The sequence below is a fragment of the Acomys minous genome, assembly GCF_964271855.1.
Source record: "Acomys minous genome assembly, chromosome: 10".
Classification (NCBI taxonomy): domain Eukaryota; kingdom Metazoa; phylum Chordata; class Mammalia; order Rodentia; family Muridae; genus Acomys; species Acomys minous.
In genome coordinates, this window is record NC_140491.1 from 31,395,875 (window position 1) to 31,421,528 (window position 25,654).

At 53.4% G+C, this 25,654-nt stretch overlaps 1 protein-coding gene across 1 annotated transcript; it reads left to right on the forward strand.

Moving 5' to 3' along the window:
* On the forward strand, window positions 1-24,037 carry MAN2B2 (mannosidase alpha class 2B member 2). The gene is made up of 19 exons (XM_084797297.1): window positions 1-213; window positions 850-996; window positions 3,394-3,499; window positions 6,949-7,121; window positions 7,776-7,891; window positions 10,360-10,537; window positions 11,376-11,574; window positions 13,234-13,424; window positions 14,230-14,371; window positions 15,687-15,820; window positions 16,234-16,508; window positions 17,287-17,478; window positions 17,876-18,128; window positions 18,457-18,567; window positions 18,661-18,874; window positions 20,512-20,628; window positions 21,681-21,793; window positions 22,800-22,914; window positions 23,763-24,037. Exons 1-19 carry the CDS (start codon window positions 67-69, stop codon window positions 23,855-23,857), a joined length of 3,018 nt encoding a protein of 1,005 aa, XP_084653423.1. The 5' UTR covers window positions 1-66; the 3' UTR covers window positions 23,858-24,037.
* Window positions 24,038-25,654: the final 1,617 nt, after the last annotated feature.

A 25,654-nucleotide genomic window follows, 5' to 3' on the forward strand; every position in this document is an offset into this window, starting at 1 on the left:
CCCGGACCCGGAAGTGGGCCGCTTCTCTCGGACCCGCCACCCGGGCAGCGCCCAGCCCGCCCAGCAATGGGGCCGCTAAGCTGGCTGCCGCTGCTTGGCCATCTGCTGCTGCTGCTGCTGCTGCGGCTACCGGCAGCCCAGCCCGCCGGCCCCATCCAGGCCTTCGTGGTCCCTCACAGTCACATGGACGTGGGCTGGGTCTACACGGTCCAGGTAAGTGGCAGGCGTTGCTGGGCCACCTTGCACAGCGGCTGCCTCCTGCGGGGTGCTCTCGGCCCAGCCGGGAAGAGGAGCAGCCTGGGCTGCAGTCCTCACCCTGACCCTGCTCTCTGAGCCGTAGCTTCGGGCTGGCCACTTCCTGCCTCGGAGTCAAGGCAGGGAAGTGTGTCCCCAAAGTGGGGGCTTTGATAGATAACCAATCTCGGGAGTAAGCCTGGAGTAAGCACGTAGTGGGGCTGGCTTCCAAGCAGGTGGATGTCAGCTGACTGCTGGGAAGTGGGCTGGCCTTCTGTGCTGCTGACGCAGGGGGTAGCCAATTCAGCTTCCTCGACACACCCCCACCCACTCGGCCAGATAAGCTTGGTATTGGGCCTATAACCTCATGGTTCTTTCTGTTCAGGACCTTGGATGGTCGGGGCAGGGGTGTGGGTTGGGGGACTTTCTGTCCACTGCTTCAGTTTCCCCATCTGTAATGTGAGCGTGGCAATCCCTACCACATACCCCCTAGGCCTGAATGTACGTGGAGGTCTTAGGCACCACAGCACTTGGTCTCTGGTTCTTTAGTTTGGTCCTTTGGGTTCACCACCAACCCCAACCTCTGTGGGGCTGTGATGGCATCTGCCTCCCCAGGAAAGCATGCGGGCCTATGCAGCCAATGTCTACACCACCGTGGTGGCGGAACTGGTCCGTGGGCAGCAACATCGCTTTATCGCTGTGGAGCAAGAGTTCTTCCGGCTGTGGTGGGACGGTGTGGCCTCTGAACAGCAGAAACACCAGGTAAGGCAAGGACAGGTGTGGCAGGACATGGGTCCCCAGGTATCCCAGGTGTTATATGAAAGTCCCAACATGAGACTAGGTAGGGAGTTCCAGATGTGCTCAGGGACATGCCAGCTGTAAAACAAAACAAAAGTTGTGGTCAGGGCCACTGCCCAGAGACAGGGTGATGTCATCTTTTCTGCTTGATCTTGGTGGGGGAAACATCCCCCCACAAGTCAGTACTCCTTCCCAAGACACTTCAGGAGTTGGTGCTTAATTAACACCCAAGTGAACTTTCACACACACACACACACACACACACACACACATACACACACACAGTCTGTGCACACTGACTCTCTCCTGCCCCCAGCTGGCCAAGTTTGGGATCTCTGTGGCTATGTGGCAGCTGGTGTCACACAGTACAGAAAATGTGAACAGGTTGGTGCCTGATCCTGTCACTGGCATCTGTAAGCCGTGGCTTTCTCTTCTATAAAACAAGATAAGCTGCTGCCCCTTCAGACAGCTCATGCCAAGCATTCTGAGGAAACGCCTGGAATACTTAGCACTCTGTTTTCTTTCCAGCTTTCACATTTCTTTCTTTTTTCTTTTTTCTTTTTTTTTTGTGTGTTGTTTTGTTTTTGTTTTTGTTGGTTTTTTGTTTTTTTTTTGAGACAGGGTTTCTCTGTGTAGCTTTGGCTGTCTTGGACTTGCTTTGTAGACCAGGTTAGCCTCAAACTCAGTGATCCACCTGCCTCTGCCTTCCAAGTGCTGGGATTAAAGGCGTGCGCTGCCGCCACCACGCCTGCCCCCCCCCCCCGCCCTCTCTCTCTTTCATGCTACCCTGCAGCCCCTGCCCCCACCTTCTTCCCCACGATGGATTCTCTGTATACCTCTGGCTGTCCTGGACTCTCTCTGTAGACCAGGCTGACCTCAAACTCACAGAGATTCACCTGCCTCTGCCTCCCTAGAGCTGGAACTAAAGGTGCCACTGCTGTCGCCTGGCTGATTCACCTTCCTGAACAGCCACTGCACATGAGCTTCAGAGAACTTACGTAACTTGAAGTAGCAAACTAAGCAGACTTAGCAGGAATCTACTGGGTCTTACTGAGGCTGCATTTGGGGTGGGGGAGGAAATCTCATCTGCATTACCTCATGCTTGAGGCCCCATGCATGTACCCGTTATGGGCATTGGTACCTAGACTTCTACAGGTGGTCTGGGGAGTACTTCAAGGGTTTACAGTGTATGAATTAAACAGGCCTGTCTGACTTTAGAGCCTGCCCTTCCATGGGGTCTGTCTCTAACCCTCTGAGAGGCGTGGCTTCTGTGTAGAGCCCTAGTGATGTGCTAGTGCAGGTCCCTGGAGGCCAGTGTTTTGTCTGCTGTGTCCGCTGTGGACTCCCCAGGAGCTAGATGGCTCCCCATATGTAGCAGGTGCTTTGGGGTGAGCCACTTGTAGATTCCATCCTCAGCACACAAGCCAAGAGCAGCCTACAAACAGACAGCCGGCCTGCCGCCCACCCTCACGCCCATCATTTTTTCCAACCTGTCCCTGCATCCATTTGTCTAATATGCATTCACTAGCAAGACCCACATAGCAGGCCTGTCTGGTCCCCCAAAAAAGACAAGACTGAGGAGCTGTACCCTGAATTAAAGGACGTGAATGAAAGATGGTAGTTTGCTGTGAGACACTCAGGGAGGCTCTCAGAAAGCCTGGGGGTTACACAGTAGATCTTAGCATTCTGTTTTCTGGGTTTTTGGTTTTGCTTTTTTTTTTTCCGAGACAAGGTCTCTCTGGGTAGCCTTGTCTGTCCTGGACTCGCTTTGTAGGCCAGGCTGGCCTCGAACTCACTTTGGTCCGCCTGCCTCTGCCTCCTGAGTGCTGGGGTTAAAGGCATGCGCCACCACTGCCCGGCTGCATTCTCTTTTCTAATCACAATGATAATACTAGAGTTAGCTAGTTAGTTAGTTAGCTAGTTAGCTCCTCTGAGGCACACACAAAAGCGCTCAGGGTGAAGCAGGCGTCAGCTACCGCTGGTTCATCATAAGTGCTTTAGAGAAAATAGAGTGAGGGTTTACGCATGGAAGTATTTAGGCAAAAAGAGTCCAAAAACATTAACTGACCAGTAGATCTGGGGAGGGCTATGAGGAAACACTTTGTTCAGCTCTTGCAGCTCTTTTAAGGTTTTAAGTTATTTGAAAGTTAAAACCACATTTGCAGAGACAGGCATGGATCCAGGCCTCCAGTAGCTGGCATGGGCGGTGTGCTTCTGGGTGCTGAGGACATGATATGCACCAGGACAGTGTTCTGCTTTTGTGGAGTGAGCCAGGGCGGGGCGTTTCTTGAAGGTCTCTGGGAAAGTAGGCTTTTGGGACCTATGACCTGGCTGTCTTCTTCTGCCTACCTGTGTGCCCAGGTCCGCCAGCTCCTGGAGGAAGGACGCCTGGAGTTTGTTCTTGGAGGCCAGGTCATGCATGATGAGGCTGTGACCCACGTGGATGACCAGATCCTACAACTCACAGGTTTGGCTGCTGCACCTAACTTCTTTATCATTGCCCATTAGTAGCTGAGGAAACCAGGCAAACGGTTGGCTTGGCCTACAGCTGCTGAGGCGTCGACCTACAGTCCCTGGCTCTGTTCACTGTGGGCCCGTGGTGAGGCCGAATGGCAGCAGGACCATGGACTGAGGACGCTGCTGATTTCATGGTGGATGGGAAGGAACCAGAGACAAAGGGGACCTGCCCTAGGGACCCACATCCTCCAGTAGGCACTACAGTCTGAAACTTCCAGTACCTCCTACATGGGAACCAAGCTCCCAGTACATGAGTTGCGGGGGATACTTCCCATTCGAGCCATAACAGCCACTCTGCCCAGCACGCAGAGGCCTGGGGTGGGTAAAAGTGTATGCCTATGCCTGGCCTCCGGGTCCCCAGTTCTGCCTCCTCCGCTTAGCAGGGCACTATGACTATGGGAAACAGTGATCTTCTAGGTCTACAGGGATTTGAGTAGAGGGGTTAAGAGCCAGGGGTCCAGAGTCAGGTGTCGTTGGACCGTCTTGGCCCCCATGGACTTGTGGCCTCAGGCAAGAGATGAACCTTCAAACTCTGGCTTCTTTGTTGGGAGATTAATTTGATATTCTTGAGAGACTTAAGTTGGGATAATTCATATGAAGTACTTTAAGTAGAATGTATGGTTCCTTAATACATGCCTGGTAGACGTTATCTGCCTTCACCACCACCATCACCATTATGACCACCATCGTCAGTACTACTCCCCCTCCATCACCGTCATCACTGCCATTATCAGCACCATCACTGCCACCATTATCTCCATCGGTACTACATCACCATTATCACCATCACCATTATTATCATCACCACTATCTCCAGTATTGCCATCACCACCACCATCACTGTCATCACCACCACCACCACCATCACTGTCATTGCCATCACTACCACCATCACTGTCATCGCCATCACTACCACCATCACTGTCATCACCACCACTACCACCATCACTGTCATCACCACCACTACCACCATCACTGTCATCACCATCACTACCACTATCACTGTCATCACCATCACTACTACCACCATCACTGTCATCACCATCAGCACCACCACCACCACCATCACTGTCATCGCCATCAGCACCACCATCACTGTCATCACCATCAGCACCACCATCACTGTCATCACCACCACCACCATCACTGTCATCACCATCACTACCACTATCACTGTCATCGTCATCACCACCACCATCACTGTCATCACCACTACCACCATCACTGTCATCACCATCACCACCACCATCACTGTCATCACCATCACTACCACTATCACTGTCATCGTCATCACCACCACCATCACTGTCATCACCATCACTACTACCACCATCACTGTCATCACCATCAGCACCACCATCACTGTCATCACCATCAGCACCATCACCACTGTCATCACCATCACCACTATTAATCCTCACCTTCATTGCCATCCCATCACTGCTACTGCACTGCTATGTCCCCTCTCCCTGCCATCACTTCCTGTTACAGTGATGTACTTTGCTCACCCTGTCCTTATGGAGGCTGAGGATGCCCTGGGATTCTTAGTCTCCTCTTGTACATGTGAAAACCAAGACCCAGCAGACTTGATTAAGCAACAAGTCCCATGATCTCTGCAATCTGGCATTGGCCCAGCTTCCTGGAAAAGCACAGAGGCATAACACAGCACACTGTAAGGGATATTAGCACCTTTCCTGACTCTTATTAGGAATGCGAGAGGACATCTTCCCATGAAACCCATCAGGCTTGTTAATCCACACATAGTATTGGCTGCCTCCATAACCCAAGCTGTGGAAAAATAAATTTAGGCATACTAAAACTATGCAGTTGCCAGGCAGTGGTGGCGCACACCTTTAATACCAACACTGGGGAGGCAGAGGCAGGTGAATCTCTATGAGTCTGGGGCCAACCTGGTCTACAGAGCAAGTTCCAGGACAGCCAAGGCTACCCAGAGGAAATCCTGTCTCAAAAACAAAACAAAACAGAACAAAAACAAACAAGCAAATAAAACAAATGAACAAACAAAACTGTGGAGTTGTTTTGAACAGGCAACACCAAACTGCAAGCAATCTAGGGACACGTTGATGGGGTTAAAGGGAACATCAAATGGACTCCTTCTTGGTTGCTGACTGCGTGAGCTCACTGTTTGCACTGAGCTGAGCTTTGGTTAGCATACTCCCCACTCCCCGGGCCTGTGAAGAAGTCATGGCCTCATGACTTATCAATCATTCACAGGGCTTTCTCCATGGCCCTGCCAACTACAAGATCAAAAGTCTTAAGGAAGGCAGCTAGCACGCTTTGACTGAGACTCACAGAGACATCTGTCACTGTGGGCTGGCACTGTGCCTTGAGCAGTGAGGCCTCTGCCAGCCTGGAAGTGGCCTCGGGGACTCACCTGCCCTCAACATGCTGATGTTGCCCATGCAGCCTCTTGCTGTTTCGTCCCTGCTTCCTGCACAGCCCAGCCTGCCCTGCTGGCAGGAGGATGCTAGTCTATGCCCCCTGCCTGACCCTTACCCTCCCTGCACACCTGACCCACCAGATGACAGCCCTCCGCCATCCCTCTTGCCCTTCCACACTGTCCTTGCTCTCTCTGCCTCGATCTTGCTTATGGCTTGCTGCTCTGCTTCCAAGTCCTGCCATCGCCTGGGTCTCAGTCAAAGTCCCCAGGCCTAGAGTGTCACTGGGTCATTGTATCACATTCTTGCTATGCAGACTACAAGCCCACTGGGTGGTGTGAAGACAGTGCTTGGGGCAAGGTTTGGGGGAGCTAGTTCATTCAGCACATGGAGTTTCTTTCTCCTGTCACCCTGAACCCGCCGACTGTTCCATTGCCATGGCTTCTTCTGAAAGATACTCAAGTAGACGAATGGCTGGATGAGTCCGACCCAGAGTGCTTTGCTCTGTAACAAACTATCCTCAAACTTAGCAACACCCAACAGGACATCTTCAGTGTGCCCACTTTCTGGATGAGGAATTCAGGGTCTCAGGCCTGGCTGTATAATTTGAGGCAGGAATATCCACCCCCAGGACCACTCACCTAGTCCTGAGGGAAATGAACCAGACACATAAGGACCAGTGCCCTGGGGTTCCTCTTACACGGGGTCCTTAGAACCACCAGATCCAGAGACATGTAGAATGATGTTGCGGGGGGCTGGAAAGTCATGCTTCAGCTTTGCAAGATTGAAAGTCCTGGACCAGAATGGTGGTATGTGTGAGTGTCGTTAGCCCCAAGAACTGTACATCTAGAGTTAATATGGAAACCCATCTCCCCAGTCCTCATGACCTGCCCAGCCTGGTAGCTGACACTGAGGCATCACAGGGTACGCAGAGAGCCGGGGTGAGGTGATGGAAGAGGCCACCCTGCCCAGCTCAGCCAGGTGACCACTGTCTTTGCAGAAGGACATGGCTTTCTCTATGAAACATTTGGGATCCGGCCACAGTTCTCCTGGCATGTGGACCCCTTTGGTGCATCAGCGACGACCCCCACCGTGTTCTCCCTGGCAGGCTTCAATGCCCATCTCATCTCCCGGATCGACTACAACCTCAAGGATGCCATGCAGGAAGCCCAGGTGTGTCCCACACAATGTCTGCGGTTACCTCCTCCTGCCGTCCTGCCGTCCTGCCGTCCTGCCCTCCGCTGGGCTTTGTGGCACCTGCCTAACCCTGGCCTGATTCCAAGGGTGGCCTCCTGCCCCTGAACCTAAGCTCACACACACTGCTAATTTCATCTGTGGGTGGCCCTAGGGTACTGAGTGTGGCTTCTCCATGTTTTCCACTCAGAAACCAGATGGTAGTTGGGTCCAGGAGCTTGTGCAAGGACAGTCTGGAAGGGCAAGAGGGGTGGAGGAGAGCTGTGCTCTGGCGGCTCTAGAACTCCAAGCCTTTCTTAGGCTGCCTGAGACTAGACTGCGCAGTTGGGACCTCTCCATGGCTGTGGGTATTGAGGTAGGGCAGAAGGAGCTTCTCTGAGGCCAGGTGGGGCTTGTGGGTGTGGGTGAGGTCGCGGGGACACGTGTAGCTCCAGAAGGCTGGTCTCACAGCTACCTGTGGCCCTGATAGCATCTGGCATGGGGGAATCTTACAGAGGTGAAGGAGGCCTTGTCTCTGAGCCTTTGAGAGAAGCTGAAGGTGTGGCCATGCCATCGAGGTACAAGGGGGCTGAAGGAGGAGACCTGGGGTACCAGCAAGCATTGTCCTGGCCCTTCCCCTGTCCTGGTTCACAGGGGCTGCAGTTCGTGTGGCGTGGGTCCCCGTCCCTGTCAGAGCAGCAGGAAATCTTCACTCACGTAATGGACCAGTATGGCTACTGCACCCCTTCATACATCCCCTTCTCTAACAGGTAGGCGCCCCTGTCTGCAGATGCCCTGCCTGTCTGTGGATGTTGTCTACTCCTGGGAACAGCTGTGCAGGTCCTAGAAGCTGAAACTCAGAAGCAGCTTTTTAATCAGTAGCTCCCCATGCTCACACATGAGGTTTCCCATGCCCAAGCCTACTGAGCATGCGGAGCAGTACACCATATTGTACTGCTCCAAAAGCCAGGGGTGTTGACATCTCAGAAAACAGAGATAGCTCCTGAGGCGTTGTACCCAACATTGTCCTCTACTTCCATATGCATATACACACAGGTGCATGCACACACATGCACACACATACACATGCCTACACACACAACACAGGATGGAGTGGGGTTTTTTAATTATTTATTGATTTTTTTTTTTGCATGAGATTATGTGCACCATGTGTATGCAGTGCCCACAGAGGCCAGAAGATGGCGTTGGGTCCCCTCTGGAACTGGAGTTAGGAGGCAGTTGTGAGCTTCGCATTGTGAGTGCTGGGGACCAAACCTGGGTCTTCTGCAAGGGCAGCAGGTGCTCAGCTACTGAGCCCCTTCTCCTGCCCCAAGGATGAGGTTTTGATATAGCACTGACAGGGACATTGCACTCTGACTTTGATGGGACCCTTGCCTGTTCCAGGCCCCACCCGTCCTCATCTGCCAGGTGACAAAACTGAGCCAGCTGATATCCAGGAACCCTAGCATTGTACCTCCTTTTTCACACACACACACACACACACACACACACACACACACACACACACACACACACAGCTCTCCTTCCTGCTTCAGTGTGGTTGTCCCTTGCCACAGTAACCAGTTGGCTCCCTGCCTCTGTCTTCCTGGCCTGAAAAGCTGAGTTATAGGGAAAGGCACTGGGCCAGGGATAGTCATGGCTTTCTCAGGTGTGAGGACATTTGGCTCCACATGCGCATGCCTGGCCTGGCTTTGCTGTAGAGTCAACTGGAAAGTCAGATGCTAGCTAACCCTGTAACCCAAGGTCTTCACCCCTGTCAAAGATCACCATGCACAGGTATCAGGGGCAGAAAGAGGCTGGGTCACAGTGCAGAAGTGCCACACCATTTCACAGAACCAGCTGCCGTGGTGCCTTGTGGCACTTCTGTACTGTGGCCTGGCCTGAGCACCTCACACGCAGACTCATGGATACACAGGACAGACCTAGGGTTTGAGTCCAGGCCTGCCAGATTTCAGAGTCTGCGTGTGAGGTACTCAGGCCCTGGGAGTGGGATGCGAGCCAATAAGACATAGGAACTTAAGGGTGTTGTTGTCATTTGCCAGGCTACTCTGCCAGGCACGATGCCTAACTTGCATATTTTCGATTGTGAGCCTAGCCTTTAATGGCTAGGTTATCTCTCTGGCCCAGTGTCTAGCGTCTATACCACAAATTGTTTCTGTTACTCTTCCCATTGTCTCATTGTTCACCAAAGGAGAGGCAGGGCTTAGCAAAGGTGGCCTGGCCATGTCAGCAGGTGGCCCAGGATCATGACTGCCACCCAGTGCTGCATGGCGTGAACAGGGATGACCCTTCCAGATTAGGAGAATCTGTTAGGGGTGACCCTGTTGCTATAGAAACATGTGATGTTTGCTCACCACAGATTTGAGGGTAGGCCTTGAAAGAGGAATTTTTTTTTAATTGTTTGGCTGGTTCTGGTTTGGTTTGGGCTTTGGGGGATTTTCAGATTTCTTTTTTTTAATGTATACACATGATTTTCCTGTATGTACATGTGTGCACTAATGGCTGCAGAGGCCAGAAGAGGACATTGGATCCCCTGGAATTGGGCTTACAGGCTTTTGTTAGTCTCTGTGTAAGTAATGGGAATCGATCTAAGGTCCTCTGCAGGAGATGGCTCGGGACTATGAAGCCGTGTCTTCAGCCCCTGGTTTTGGTTTTTCTGACGCAATTTCCCTCTGTAGCCCAGGCTGGCCTTGAACTTGTGTGAGACTTCTTGTTTCACAGTGGTGAGTGCTAGGGTCATGGATGTGAGCCATCACTCTAAGCTTTGACTTTTACTCCTTTCTTTTTTCTTTTGTTTGTTTGTTTTGTTTTGTTTTTTTAGACAAGGTCTCTCGGTGTAGCCTTGGCTGTCCTAGACTTGCTTTGTAGGCCAGGCTGGCCTTGAACTCACAGCAATCCACCTGCCTCTGCCTCCTGAGTGCTGGGATTAAAGGCGTGCACCACCACGCCCATCTTGACTAACTACTGATATTTGGGGCAGTTTTATACCCAAGATGAATCTTCACTCTGGCCTCAGCCAAGCAAGGAGGTGCCTTACAGGAGCCAAGGCACAGGTGACCATCATCCGGTCAATCCCCACTGGGCCACTGTGGCGGGGAAGCCAAGGCATCCAGCTCCATGCGGTCCTGAGGCAGCTTTCTCATGATCCCATGGCCAACCATGCTCAACCTAAAGCCTCTGTAGCACTCTCTTTTGCTTAGCTTCTGTCCCTCTTCAGGTCTGGATTTTACTGGAATGGTGTGGCTGTCTTCCCGGAGCCTCCCCCAGATGGCGTGTATCCCAACATGAGTGAGCCTGTCACCACAACTAACATCCACCTCTACGCTGAGGCTCTGGTGGCCAACGTTAAACAGAGAGCTGCATGGTTCCGGACTCCCCACGTCCTCTGGCCCTGGGTATGGCATGCTTCACCTGGTGTCCTCAACACTGCCCGGGCCTTCCATGCAGCCTACGGCAGGACCAGCCTGTACATGAGGCAATCTCTAATCTAGCCCATCTCTACCCAGTTCTCAATGCCCTGTCCTTCCCTGCAGACCCTGGGCCTCGCCCACTATTCCACCTTGCTCCCCTGCCCCCTGCCCACCTGCCCCCCAAGGCTGATGGATAACCTCCCAACCATAACAGCCTCCACTCACATTGTTTGGGGCTGAAAGCCAGACTGGCCTGCTTGGCTCTACACACATCAGGTTCCTCATCCATGCAGTGGATTTACAGTGCTACCTGCCGTGAGGCTCATAAGAGGGGCCAGCCCCATACCTTGTCACTACCACTATTATTAAACTGACCACTCTGCGGGGTATTTGTCTTACTCATCTAACAGGCACCACTAAACCAGGGAGGACGGTATTTCTGGAATCCATTTCGCAGCAGTGATCCGAGGCTCAAAGATGCTAAGGAACTACCCTGAGGCCACACAGTTACTTAGCAAGCAAGTAGAAAGGGGTCGCATTCTGTCTGGACCCGGGCTGGTGGCCCACAGCCTGCCGCCCTAGCCCGTGGCTGCTTGTGGTCAAGATGTGCAAGTCAGGACTATATAATAATTATCATATTATCACAATTAGTCCTAGTGGTGGTTGCTTAAGAGAAACCTCACAGCTACAGGAATCTTTCTGGTGCCCTTGTTGGCCAAGGAGAGTGGGTGTGCTGCTTGGGGTGGTAAGGATAAAGCCCTCTTGCCTGGGTGAGGGCTCCGAAGGTTCCTAGAGGTCCAGACCACTGCTCTGTGTCCCGCAGGGATGTGACAAGCAGTTCTTCAATGCCTCCGTGCAGTTTAACAACATGGACCCCCTGCTGGAGTACATCAACAACCGCACTGCCCAGTTTGGCATCTCAGTGCAGTACGCCACACTGAGCGATTACTTCCGAGCCCTGCACGCCTTCAACATGACCTGGGATATCCAGGACCACCATGACTTCATTCCCTATTCTTCAGGTATGAGGCTCAGGATTTAGTATCATGGGGTGCAGGCCTACCTCCCATCTCAGTGTAGACTCAGGTGGCGGGCGGGGGGTGGGGGGGTGGGGGGGGGCAGTACCAGGCTGGTCCCCACCTGCCCTTCCCACCTAGATAGCTATTTCCCACTGCCACACACCTGTGCAGTCATGGGGCCTTTCTTCTCTGTCACTGTCATTGTGAGGGACATCATCTATTTCCTACCTGTGTCCTCAGGCCTGAGCCTCTGTTCCCAGCCTGGGGAGGTTGGGACCCACCCAGCCTCACAATAAGGATACTGATGGTGCCATTGTGTCAGGCAGTGACCATGACCCATCCAGTCCCTGCTCTCAATGCTCCAAGATACAGGGAAAGCACCCAACTTCAACCCTTCCAAGGCTGGTGTGCACCCCTTGCTGGTGGTACAGCAGGCCCCCTCCTCTGCCTAGTTTCCAGCAGAGCCAGGGCAAGTAGAAAGCGCCCTCCCCACTCCATGCCCAGGCCCTGCCTCAGAGCATCACAAAATGATGGCTGTTTCTTTGTTGTGGGGCTGAGGGCGGGGGGACAGCTCAGCGATAAAAGTAATTATCTAGCACATAGAAGGCCTGGACTCCGATCCCCGATGCCAGAAACAAAAGACAAACCTCTTTGCTGCCTCTGCCACAGCCTGTGAAGGGCCCTACAGCCCTGCTTATGCCTTTGCCCAGAGGGAGAAGCCCCGGCAACGTGGGTAGGATGCTGACTGACACACTTGAGCAGGGCAGTTCAGAGACCAGAACATAGCTGTGCCTCCCGGTGAGCTTTGCCCGCACAGATACTCATGCACCTGCTGGTCAGTCCAAGACCTGGGGTGTGGGTGGTGCCAGGCTTCCCGCTTGGGCGGCAGAGTTACACTGAAGTCCTAGCCTCCTACCTACTCAGTTTGCTGGTGCTATTTGACCACCCTACTGTGGCCTTTCCTTGGAGCTATGTGACCACTCACTAGAGTCTGGCTCTGCCAGTCCTGTGGGGGAAAGACTGAGAAAAAGAGGCAGAAGCTAGAACTGGAAAAGGCAAGAAAGCCAAAAAAAAAAAAAAAAAAATCACAAGAGCCCTAAGACCTACCTTCTGAATCAGGTGGCTGCCTCCCACCCTGTTCCCACGCTCCACCTCTGTCGTGAGTCCCTAAGCAACCTACCTGGTGTCTCTCAGCTCCCTCCTCCGTCTCTACCTCTTTCTGTGAGCCTTGGGAGGAGCCCTGCACGTTTTCAAGCCGGCAGTCATACACAAAAAGGATCTGGCTATTCAAGGCTCTTCACTGCATGCTGCCCACTCGAGCGCCATGTCTCCCCCCTTTCCCCGGCTATCCCCGCCCTTTGTGTATGCGGAGGCTGCGTGTTTCTTATGTGTGCTGTGGGCTGTCTCCTCTCCTAATGTGACACTGGTGCCTGCTTCGTCCCAGTGTGCCCAGCCTAGCCTGATCTTCCCATCAATCATCAGACTCTGTCCAGAAGACCCAGGGCCTGGTCTCTCTGTATGAACCAGTGGTCCTGATGTCACCGCCAGGCCTGAGTCCTTCCCTGGGTGGCTAGGCAGAGCTAGGTCCCTTAGCCGTTCCCAGATCCGCACTCAGTACCAGGGCCTGGGCCCTCAGCCTCACCACATGTACTTACCTTTCAGAACCACAGCAGGCCTGGACTGGCTTCTACACATCCCGTAGCAACCTGAAGGGGCTGGCGAGACAAGCCAGTGCCATGCTCTATGCTGGGGAGTCCATGTTCACACGTTACATGTGGCCAGCCCCCCGTGGGGCTCTGGACCCTACTTGGGCCCTGCAGCAGCTCCAACAGCTTCGCTGGGCTGTGTCTGAGGTAAAGTCCCTATATGGTGTGTGTTTCCCCATGATTAGAGGCTCCCCCGCATAGAAGAGAAAACTGAGGTCCCCTTTGGTCACAAGGCTGGTGCCATGTGACACTGGACCGCAGCTGGCCCCCTAGGTCTCAAGGCACCCACCCAGTGGGTGGCTTCCATAAACTTCACACCTGATTTTACAAAGAACAGAGAATAGAATGGTATTAGTGCCCTGCCTCGATCCAAATCTGAGCTCAGCGGATGGCCTTTTGCCTCATGGCATTTCCTCTCTGGGCCCATTTCCTTTCCTGTACATTGACCCCACAGCGTGGTGTGGTAATGGAGACACAAGTTTTGTAGTTTGCCGCCCCTTCAGAAAGTGGCTGGGTCAGGCAGGCCTTCGTACAGGTGCCTGGGGGTAAATCTCCAGGCGAGGTGTTGGGATGGGGTGGATGGGCTTTTTATGTGGATGAGAGCAGCGGGCCATGTGGCTTCAGCCAGGGAACCTTAGTCTCCTGCTCTGCAAAAAGAGACAGTCCACCTCTCGCCGGCCCAGTGGAAACATCACACCCTACGCGGTGCAGCAGGAGGAACAGGGAAGTGATGATGGAGCGGGAGCTGGGTGCCTACCGGAAGGAGGACTCAGGCAGGGCATTCCTGTAAGGCCAGGAAGAGCTGTGAGGCCAGGAAGAGCTTTAGCCTCCTGCCTCAGTTTCCCTTCTGTAAGATGGGTGGGATGCTTGCCTTCTCCCCTGGCGTTCTGGAGAGCAGGTGCATCCCGGAACCAAGTTTGACAACCTTCTTCCTTGACTCTGGCGGTGGCAGGTCCAGCACCACGATGGCATCACAGGCACTGAGTCCCCCAAGGTGACCAACATGTACGTGGAACACCTAAGAATGGGGATGCTGGGCGTGCACAAGCTGATGGCCTCCATTGCCCTGGACAAGTCCCCAGTGTCTGCGACAGGTAAGCCAGCCCCTGCAGGAAGGCTTTGCTTTGAAAAGAGTCTAGGGCAGAAGTGGTAGCACATGCTTATCACCCCAGCACTAGGGAGGCAGAGGCAGGATCTCTGTAAGTTTGAAGCTATCTTGGTCTCCATAGCAAGTTCCAGGACAGTCAGAGCTATGGGGGGGAGGGGGGCAGAGAGACAAAGAGAGACAGAGAGACAGAGAGACAGAGACAGACAGACCAGAACTTCACGTGAGCCTGAGGCCCTGTGACCTCTGTACTGTAATATGATCTTGTCAGCCTGTTTGGTGGAGTCCAGGGTGGACTGGCGGTACAGTTGGATTGAGCAAGAACAGCTGGTGATCTCTTCTCTGAGTGTTTCCTGAGTCTAGAATGCCCCCGTGTGTATTTAATGCCCTGCATTGTCCACAAGGGGAAAGCTTAAACCTCGGAACCTGAGACAGAGAGATTGCGGCTCAGCTCCAGCTCATCAGCTAAAGAGAGCAAGAGCTGGGGTTTGAACCCGCCACCCCATGCTCCCTGCTCTGCTCTCTGGCCCTGCCCCTCCTAGTCCCTGCTTTCCCTCTCCAGCCCAGGTGGACTGCAGGTCCCCTCCAGGCAGTTGTGGCCCAGCCTCTTTGTCCATCAAGTGTCACACCACGTGTACCTATTGTACAACTGGGATGTTTGAAACTAAGCAAATCATGAGCACCCAGGTTTGACAAGGCCCCAGGTCCCCGTGCCCCACCTTGGTCATCTTGTATTGTTTGCTGGCCCTTTCTAGCTTCTCTGGTCTTCTTCGCTTCCCTGACAGAGGCTGGGCCCCGCCTCCCACCTGCTCTGCCCTTCCATCTCTCTCTGTGGGACCCAATCCAGCCGTAGGATCTGCCCAGGGCTGGCACAGACCAATTCTTGCCCTGGGGACACAAGTCTGATGGAAGCTAAGGATGCAGGAAAAGAAGAGCCTGGCTTGTGATACCAGTGCTGAGCAGGGCAGTGAGGTGGGCTGTGCCTTCCCATGAGCACACAGGTAGGCTTCTCCCAGCAGGGAGTAGGTAGAAAAGAACCAAAAAGTGACCTGGGTAGAGAGGACAGCAAGGCCTGAGGAGCAAGGTTGAAGAGTGAGCAATGTTCAAGGAGCAAGGCCTAACAGAAGGAAAGGGCACCAGCCACGCATCACAGGAGCCTCTCTCTTGTGCTGGTCCGGTCACCCAAAGCCTTGGATCAAAGCCAGGCCTCACCTCTTCTTCTTCACATCTGTCCTAGGGGCTCTGGAAAGCTGGGTCTCGCATAGGGGTGGGGTGGGCTCAGGTGATGTCCGTTCTCTCTGTAGACACAGGGCCTGTGGGATACTCTGTCTCCGTGTACAACCCGCTGGCCTGGAAGATCACCACCATTATCACCCTGACTGTCGCTTTCCCCAGCGTCACTGTCACGGATGAGTTGGGCCACCCGGTGTCAGCACAGGTATGGGCGAGAAGTCCTGCTGGAGGACGTTTGCTGTCTGCCACTCGGCAACCTTGTTCCACTGTATCTGGGCAAAGGCCCTAAACATCTTAAAGAGGCACTGTAGCTGAGGAACCAAGGTTGGGTGGGATACAGGCTGCCCCGTCTACACTCAGCCCTACCCCCCCTTGCTAAGATGGTGGAAGACAAGACATAGGGAGAAGTGAGTGGAAGGAAAGGTCCCAGGCGTGGTGTGTTCAGAGCTGGGGAGTGTCTCAGAGAGCAAAACCAAAGCTTGTGAAGATGTCATGGGAATCTGTACAGGAGGTGGAGGGACACCACTGCCTGAGTGGACGTGGGCACCCGTTGCAGGAGTGTGAGGTAAGAGTGATGAGGTGACTGAGGAAACTTCCTTTCCATGTTGTGCCTTACAGATCCAGAACTCTACAAAGGCCCCTTCTGCCTATGACCTGCTTATCCTGACCACCATCCCCGGCCTCAGCTACCGGCGCTACAAAGTCAGACGCACTAGTGGGGACCAGGCAGGCACTGGGAAACCGGTCATCCCTATGGCCAGAACCCTCAAGTTTAGTCGCAAGCTGAGGAACCAGACCAGCCAGGGAGGCAAGCTCCTGGTGCCTGTGACAAACGACTGCTACACTTTATTGTTCGACCAGGACACCAACATGCTACATAGCATTCAGGAGAGGTAAGGTGAGGTCAGCACTGCCTCTGAAGTGTGCCTGGGGCCTGGACACATGGGCAGCGTCCTGTGACCCCTTTTGTGCTTGCCTTCCTGAGGGAAGGACCAGGTGATAGCAAAACCCCTTCATGCTCCCAGGAGAGGGAGCCTGGGCCACTGCAAAAAGGTTGCTTCAGCTGTGTCATTCTGAGCCCTGACCAATAGACAAAGGGGGCTCGAAGGGGCCCCAGAGAATGATGCTCATGTGCTCTGCTTCTCCAACTACGGAAATGGAGTTGCTGTTCAGGAAGTACTTACACTGTTTAAAAACAGAAAGGGTCTTTAATTACTCTACTCCAACCACCACCGCCCCTCACTTGCCCATCTGCGCACCGAGCCAGTCATCTACTCCTCACCCACATCCCTGGGAGTCAAGCGACTCCAAGGGCGTGAAGGTCACTGGGATGCAATGCCAGGATGGCTCGGGTCAGCATGATGAGACACCGCTCTTGTGCTAGTGTGGCTGCTGGAGCGCCGGTGGGATGCTGAACAGCAGTCTGGGGATAGGGCGCTCTGACAGCAGCCTGTGTGTGGCCTCCCTCTTGTGACTTCACCTGACAGCCCTTGGCTAGTGTAGGACCAGAAAGAAGTTATATTCCCCAACCCCCCACCCTCAGGCTTCTGGTAGCTTCCTCAGGCCCTTCCAGGGCATTTTCTTCGCTCCTGATCCCCAGCCACAGCCCCGCTACAGATGAGAGATCTCATTGAGGGCGACACCAACCGTTCTCCTTCCTCACCCCTGCAGACAGAGCAACCGCACAGTGCTCACGAGGCAAGAGTTCCTGGAGTACCATGCCAACGGGGACACGAAGCAGGGCCCCATTTCGGACAACTACATGTTCGCGCCCAACGACACCGCTAAGCCTGCCTGGGAAGCGGTGGGGATGGAGATGGTGGTGGGTACGCTGGCGACGGACATCAGGCAGTATTTCTACAGGTGTGTCCCTGGATGGGTCTGCAGCCCCTGCAAGGCATAGGGGTGGGTGGGTCAATGAGCCAGTCAGTGTCTTTCTCCAGCCCGTTCTTGCGCATGGGCCTGGCACGTGACTGATTGCTGATCGATGGATGAGAGAACTGCTCTCCTCTGCCTGTGTTTTTGTGTATGCCTGAACCAGAGCTGAGTCAGTAGCTGAGTCAGAACATGGGAGAGGGGTCCATGTTACTCCATGAGTGGTCCAGGGCTTGCACGAATCTCCACAGGGTCCACCATAGTCCTCCCACTGGGTTGCCGGTAGCCACCTGCAGATAGCTGCCTCTTGGCACCCAGCTTCCTATATGAAGGAAGGAGCCTTCAGGCAGCCCCCACAGCACTCTCTTCTATGCCCCCTTCCTAGGAACATAGCAGACCAGGATTACATCTATGCTCTCCACTCTCGTCTGGCCCACGTGCATCCGAGCCCTGATGGGGAATTGCTCTGCCAACGGATAGAGCAGCAATACCAAGTGGGCCCACTGGACCTGAACCGTGAAGCCATCCTGAGGACTAGCAGTGACCTAAACAACCAGAAAGTCCTCTACTCTGATAACAATGGCTACCAGATGCAGCAGAGGCCCTACAAAGCCTTCGAGAGCAACACTATTGCCCGGGTATGTCAGCTGCAGTTCCACACTGCACCCAAGCATGTTTCTCCTGGCCTGTTGAGCACTTACTTATAGCTGTTTCGAAGCCCTGTGGGCTCTGCATGCTGGCAGTGCCACTTCCGAGACCTGACTATTTCCCTGTTCCCTCTTGGCTTTGTCAGGGGTGGTTCTTGATGCCACGTGTTAAGCACTTAGCAGAGGCCTCAAATCCCATCAGTCAGGCTACATGGCTAGGAAGCACCAGGCTAGAAGCTGTGCCGCTTTGTCTGGGGGACAGCTGGTGTCTGCCTGACCCTGTCCTGAAGCTGCCACTGGGTGGCACTTGTGTTTGCAGAATTACTACCCCATGGTACAGTCGGCCTTCATGGAGGATGACAAGAGCCAGCTGGTGCTGCTGGCAGAGCAAGCACACGGTGTCTCCAGCCAAGAGAACGGGCAGGTGGAGGTAAGAGAGGCCTGGCTGTCCTCCCGTGGGCCCTCATGGCCATCCACAGCATGGCCAAGGGCAAGGAAGGCCCTCAGGTGATTTCTGCTGCAGGTGATGCTCCATCGGCGTTTGTGGAACAACCTGCCCTGGAACCTGAATTACAACCTCACGCTAAATGACACCTCCGTCGTCCACTCGGTGATCTGGCTTCTGTTGGGGCCTAAATCCCTCACCGCTGCCCTGCGCCCGAGGAGTGGGGTGGCACTGCAGCACAGGCCTGTCGTGTTGTTCAGAGAGCTAACCGACGAAGACACCCCCATTAAGAGTGAGCATCACCATGGCCTACGATGTGCCCACCAGGGAAAGTGGCTGTAAGAGGCTCCTGCCTTAGCATGCTGTGCAGCCTTAGAGCAGGAAGGGACCTCAAGGTCTGGGTGCTGTCAGTGGCTCCCTCAGCCTTACTCAGCTAGTCAGTACAGAGCTGAGGCCTACATATAACCTGTTCCCCGCTCCTCTCCCCTCAGTCTTCTCCATCTCCTTCCTGGCTGGTTGTTTGTCATTTCTTTCTTTTTGAGCTTTTTGGGGTTCTTTTTGTTGTTGGTGGTGTTTTGGGTTTAGTTTGGTTTGGTTTGGTTTTTGGTCTTTTGAGACAGAGTTTCTGTCTTTTTCTTTCTTAACATGGCCCTGCAACACCATAGTACTTCCAGTGTTGGAAGTACATCACTTAAAAGACTGGCTGTCTGAGCCGGTGTGATGGCACATGCCTGTAATCCCAGCAGGAGGCAGGGGCAATAGGATCTCTCTGAATTCAAGGCCAGCCTGGTCTACAAAACGAGTCCAGGACTACACAGAGAAACCCTGTCTTGGAAACAAACAAACAAACAAACAAACAAAAACTTTCCAAATCAGGGTATGCTGTCAATACGTGAGAGTGCTCCTAATCTAGCCTTTTGCTTCTTCTGGCAGCATTAGACAAGGAATTGATGTGGACACACATTAAGTCCAGGGTTATGCCACCTGTGGCCCATGGCTTGTGAAAGCATATGTATTTATTTCATGTGGCGTTGCAAAGCAACAGCCATCTGTAACACTTACACATGAGAACTGCAGTCAGTTTCAAAAATGAGCAACCACAAAAATCACTGAATAAGTTCAGTGTCTTGAGTAAGCTTATGAACTTATGATGGCTGCATCTGTAGCCCTCCTTCTCTCCCTCCCTCCCTCCCTCCCTCCCTCCCTCCCTCCCTCTCTTCTCTCTGTCCCTCATCTCACCTCAGTTGTCTGCCTTCCTCTCTTCCTCCTTTTCCTCCTCCCTTTGGGACAGAACTGCACAACTCCTTGGCTTCTCTCAGAGAACAGCTGCCCCATCCTGTGAATCAGATGCCTGCCTCTGTTACAGAACACCTGAGACAATCAACTTAAAAGCAAGCGGGGTTCATCTTAGCTCACAGTTTTGTGGGCTTCAGTCTGTGCTCGCTTGTCTTGCTCTGTTGCTTTTTGGTGACAAGAGTCCATCATGGTAGGAAACACAAGGCAGAGAACTGCTCATCTCATGGCTCCTGAAAAGCAAAAGGGGAGAGAAGGGGCTGGAGTCCCAGTAACCTTTACAAGGGTGCGGCCTAGTGATGTAACTTCCTCCCCTAGACCTCACCCCCTACAACAGCCCACAGGCTGGGGACAAGGCTTTCAGCACATGAAAACCATAGAAGACCCAAACCTCATGCCATGTAAAAGGGGCTGAGACTCTAACTTTCTAGACCGGACTGAAGCAGACCTAGGGACAGATCCTGTTGGTTCTACCTAAGTCAGGTGACCCATGCCTAGGCCAGTCATGTGACTTAAATTTGATAAGAAGGTGGCAGCACCTGTTGAAAGTCAGAGTGGAAGGAGGGGGGTCAGAGGGCCATGTGGAAAGCTGCGTGCCTGAAGGAGTCAGCTCCTCACCATCTGTCTGCCTTGCAGGACCCCACAATCACCCCAGTGTGACACTGCCCCCCAACCTGCACCTGCAGATCCTCAGCATACCTGGCTGGAACTACAGCACGAACCATGCCCAACACTTGAAGAATCTTCAGAGAGGTGAGGCGGCCCACCAGGGTGGCTCTGTCCCCTTGTCCCCCAGGCAGTCCTCACAGCTCTGCCAGGCCCCTGTCCCCTCATCTGTCACGTAAGAGACCAAGGCCTGGAGAGGGTTGGAAAATGAGCAGTCAGCAAGCTGGGCCCTCAGCCAAAGACCAGTCACAGGCCCTGCAGATGAATCTCACACAGTCCCCAGATAGTCCACATGCTGCCCAGTGCTCAGGCTGCCCTGTGTTATTATCTATGTTAGTCAACTGTTTTTTAAAGAGTTATTTATTTACTATGTTTATTGTGTTCTGACTGCGTGTTCACTTGCACACCAGAAGAGGGCACCAGGGTCGGTCCTCCCATTTAGGTTGATCCTCTTGGAGGACACTGAGACTGTGCTGTGGCAGTCTTCTCAGCGTCTCTCAATCCAACCACGCTGTCAATCAGGATCAGCCATCACATGCTTTTTCCAGACAGTCCTCTTGCAGCCCCCAAGTACCTCAGTTCTCACTCACCCTCAGGGTTGGGACAGCCTGGCTGTCAGCAGTTTCACTGCTGCATTTAGCAGATGCCCCTTGAGGGGGTCACGGTGCCAGGGTCCCTGGTTTCTGAGCCCACTAGACAGTGATGACGATGAGAAGGGAAGCAAGCAGCAGGGAGGTGACACCTGCCAGGAAGCAGCACACCTCTTGTGCTCACTCTGTGTTGAGGCACATGACCAGAGCAGCCTGTGCCCACACCCAACTCCAGAGGGGACAGAAAGGAACAGGCTAGAGGGTTTGAGGACAGGCCCAAGCATGGCCACTGTAGGAAAGAGGACACTGGCATCAGCCCCGTGTGATGTGCTAGAGGTCCAATGTTGGCACAGCCCTGTCTGGGATCATACCTCTGCTGCCCGTGAGCCATGTGACCATGAGCAAATGACTGTCCCTCTGAGTGACAGCTGCAGGTGAAGGCCATGCTGCTGTCCTGCAGGGAGGCTGAGATCTGGAATGGCATCCAGAATGCAAAGTGCCAGGTCAAGACTGGAGGGGGGCCATTTTTTGCCATGTCCACACCCACAGGCCACCCAGAGAAGCCTCAGGCCAACCTGCACCGTGTGCTGCTGCGCCTGCACCACCTGTATGAAGCCGGGGAGGACCCGGTGCTGTCTCAGCCTGTGACGTTGGATCTCAAGGTAAACCAACAATGCTTACCCCATTCCAGACCAGTCAGGCCTCCAAGAATGCTCTACCTAGTGGAGGCAACCCCGTCTGCAGTCCTGTCTTGAGCCACACCTTAGTCAGAGGACCACTGGGCATGCTCACAGATGTGGTATGCTGAGCTCCCAATATACACCCTCCCTTCAGGGTGGATGAGATTTCCCAGTTAGCATCAAAGACCACATCTGGTTCTTTCATGTTTTATTTTGTACCTTGGCGGGGGAGAGGGGGGTATGTGGCATACATGCATGTTTGTATGGCTGTGTACACATGTACATGCTATGCACATATATGTGTGCACATGGGCTAGAGCACAGTGTCAGGATGCCACCCTCTCAGCTCTCTACCTAATTTTTTTGAGACAGGGTCTCCCACTGAACCTGGAGCTCATTTGGGTGGCTAGACTGACCACTGAGCTCCAGGGAACCTCCCGTCTCTGCCCCTCATGCCCAGCACCACAGTTACAGACAAAGCAAGCATTTTGCTGGCTGAGCCACCTCCTCAGTCCACTGCAAAACCTTTCCTACAACATGGACAATCATTAGTATCATCAGAAAACCAAACACTTCTCCCCGGGCTTTCTGGGAAAGCTGACTTAGAGTCAGAGAATCTGAGGTCTGTGTCCAGTTACGCGAGGGGGTCAGGCCCCTCAGCCTCCCTACCTGCTAAGCTGGGGAGGGCAATCGTGTGGGCACAGTGCCTGCCATCCCTGCAGGCTTCCGGGCAGCTCCCCATCTATCAGCCTGTCCCCACAGGGCCTTGCTCATCTGGCAGACCATCTAGGGAGGCACGCACCCCCGTTTTAGTTTCCTTACCTGGAACAGGCTGACAGTCTGCCCTTGCAGATGAAGGGAGGCAGGTGTATTAGGCACTGAGGCAGGAGGACTCCAGGCACAGCGAGTGGCCACCGGTCTGTTGTGGTTTAATGAACTTCTGGGGCATCAATATAGCCCACCCCACCCTTTGCTCCTGCCCCTGCAGATTGCACTTCGAGGACTAGGGTCTGTGATAACCGTGGAGGAACGCTCACTCACAGGGACCTGGGACGTGCAGATGCTGCAGCGGTGGCACTGGAAGACAAAAGGCCACCTAAGAGGTTTGGGACCCTGGAGATCCCTGGCAGGCTGGGAAAGAACACAGGTCTACCCTGTGCTGGGTGGCCTTGTGTAGCTACTTTCCACCTCTGAATCCACAACCATTGTTAATTACCAGATTAGGTTAACAACAGCTTTGGACCAGTCCCCTCCTGCCAGGGCTTATATGGTGTGTGTGTGTGTGTGTGTGTGTGTGTGTGTGTGTGTGTGTGTCTGTCTGTCTGTCTGTCTGTCTGTCTGTCTGTTTGTGTGTGTCTGTCTGTCATGTGTGTCTGTGTGTGTGTATGTGTGTGTCTGTCTGTGTTTGTATGTGTCTGTATGTCTGTGTGTCTGTGTGTGCGCCTGTGTGTGTGTCTGTGTGTGCGCCTGTGTGTGTGTGTGTGTGTGTGTGTGTGTGTGTGTCTATGTGTGTTCACAAGGGCTCCGCCCAGATAGGTGTGTGTGTATGTGTGTGTCTGTATATGTCTGTGTGTCTGTGTGGGGGAGTATTTCAGCCATGCAGGGAGGGAACTGGCCAATAAAAGAGGCTTCTGATAAGGCTGGAGCTCCAGCCCCTAGCAGCAGAACGGGACTGGAGCAAATGAGGTATGGGTAGGTTTTTCCATTGGTCCCACCTTAGGTGTTCAGTACAGGCTCCACAGGGACCTCAGACTGGTGGGCAACACAGTGCCCTTCAGTGTAGGCCCAGGGGAAGCTAAATGGTCAGACCCACTTTATCAAGAGTCCCAGGAGGAGGACAGCCAAGGGCCATCAACACAAGGGAGCCATAGCACACTGTAGAAAGCTGCTGCCATGAGGGGTGTCCAGGAGGAAGAGCCAAGCAGACAGCCTCCTTCTCCCTCCCCCACAGGCCACCCCTCCTCACCACCAAGGTCAGCAGGAAGCTCCATCATCACTGTATACCCCAAGGAAATCCGGACTTTCTTCATTCACTTCCATCAATGACATCAATACAGTCGGCCTCAGGGCACATGAATCCACCCGCAGCCCCTAATGAAAACAGTGAAGATGGACCCAGAGTGAGGAGCGAGCTGCTCATCTGTGTAGCAGGACTTCCATGTGGGCGGGGCTCTCTTTTTTATTTAAATAAAAAAGAACGGTCTGGGCTCTTCTTCTGAAGTTCAAGCCAGCCCTCTTCTCTCTTCTCACAGGAGTGCCTCCTCCCTCCCTTCTCCCCTCCTTCCCTCTTTCCCTTCTTCCCCTCTCCCCTCCCTCCCTTCTCCCCTCCCCCTCCCTTCCTCCTCCCCCCTCCCCTCCCTCTCCCCCCTACCCATCTCCACTCCCTCCCACCCACTCTCAGTTTTTAAAAAGAGCCTCTGCTTTTCAAAAGTTAGTGTGAATGAACTATAGAAAATTAAATAGCAGCAGGAGGGTCACACACACTACATGGCTCACAACAAACCTTTGGGTCCTATGTGTGAACATGGCATGCCTCAGTATGTGCCTAAGATGTACAGCCTGTGTCTGTCACACTTCCCACATGTTTACTGGTCCAAGCTCCCGTTGTGTGGATATTTTGATGACCAAGAATACACTTTGCTAAACCTGACTATTTCATAGGAAAAAAAAAATCTGGCCTCAGACTTTCTGTGGCACCAAAGGCACGAAATGCTGTACTGTGTGCTAACCTCATGCCTGCTTAGACAGAGTACACAGCGTGACATTGTCAAGAGTGTCCAGGGTCGTGTCCATACTGTCAACTGCTGCTGAGGAGAGGTTGACACAGGATTGTGAGTTCCAGGCTGGCCTGAGCTACACAGTGAAAGTCTCTCTGTTTAAAAAAAAAAAAAAAAAAAAAAGCAGGGCTGAGGATGACAGTTGGCAGAGTGTTTGCCTAGTGTACACAGGCCCTGAGTTTAATCCCCAGTGCTGGATAAGCTGGGTCTGCCTGTGCACCCCTGTGATCCTAGCGCTTGGAGATGGAGGTAGGAGGATAGGAAGGTGAAGTCATCTGAGCTACATAGCAAGTGTCAAGCCAGCCTGGGACTCACATGACTGGCCTCAGTATGCACATGCGTGCACATATATTGTGATTAACACTAGTGAGAAGGTGTGTTACACCAAAATCTCAGACATCACCAAGGTGCAGCCAAGAGTGGTGGGTAGGGCTTGGTTTGAGTTGCTCATCAGTGCTGACCTGTGTGAGGTCCTAGGCTTAACCGTAGCACTGCCCATACCTTCAAAACAGTCCACCCAAGCCCATCCTGCATACTCTGTTCTGTCTTCTGGTGTGATGTCTGGTAGCACTGTACCAAGTTCAACATGTGTCTGTTCTCTTAATCAGAAACAGATGCCTGGGCAAGGCTATGGTGGCACACGCCTTTAATCCCAACACTTGGGAGGCAGAGGCAGGGGGATCTCTGAGTTTCAGGTCAGCCTGTTCTACAGAGAGAGTTCTAGAGTTCCAAGACAGCCAGGACTACACAGAGAAGTCCTCTCACAAACTAAAAAGGAGGAGGGAAGGGAAGGGAAGGGAGGGGAGGAAGAAAGGAAAGACAGACAGAAAAAGATGCTTGAATATCAACTAACCCCCACCTCCCCCTCACATGTCACCTTGGGGACCTCCCTCATAAAGCCTGGGTGTTTGAAAATAGAGTCAACTGCTACACTGAACACAGGTGCTTTATCTAAAAGTAGAGACCCACTCTAGAACAGTGTACATCAGAAGTGCTGGCAAGGAGCCCTTCCTGCCACACCCCCACCACTGCCTCCCTTCCCCATTCCAGCACCCAGCACAGCCCA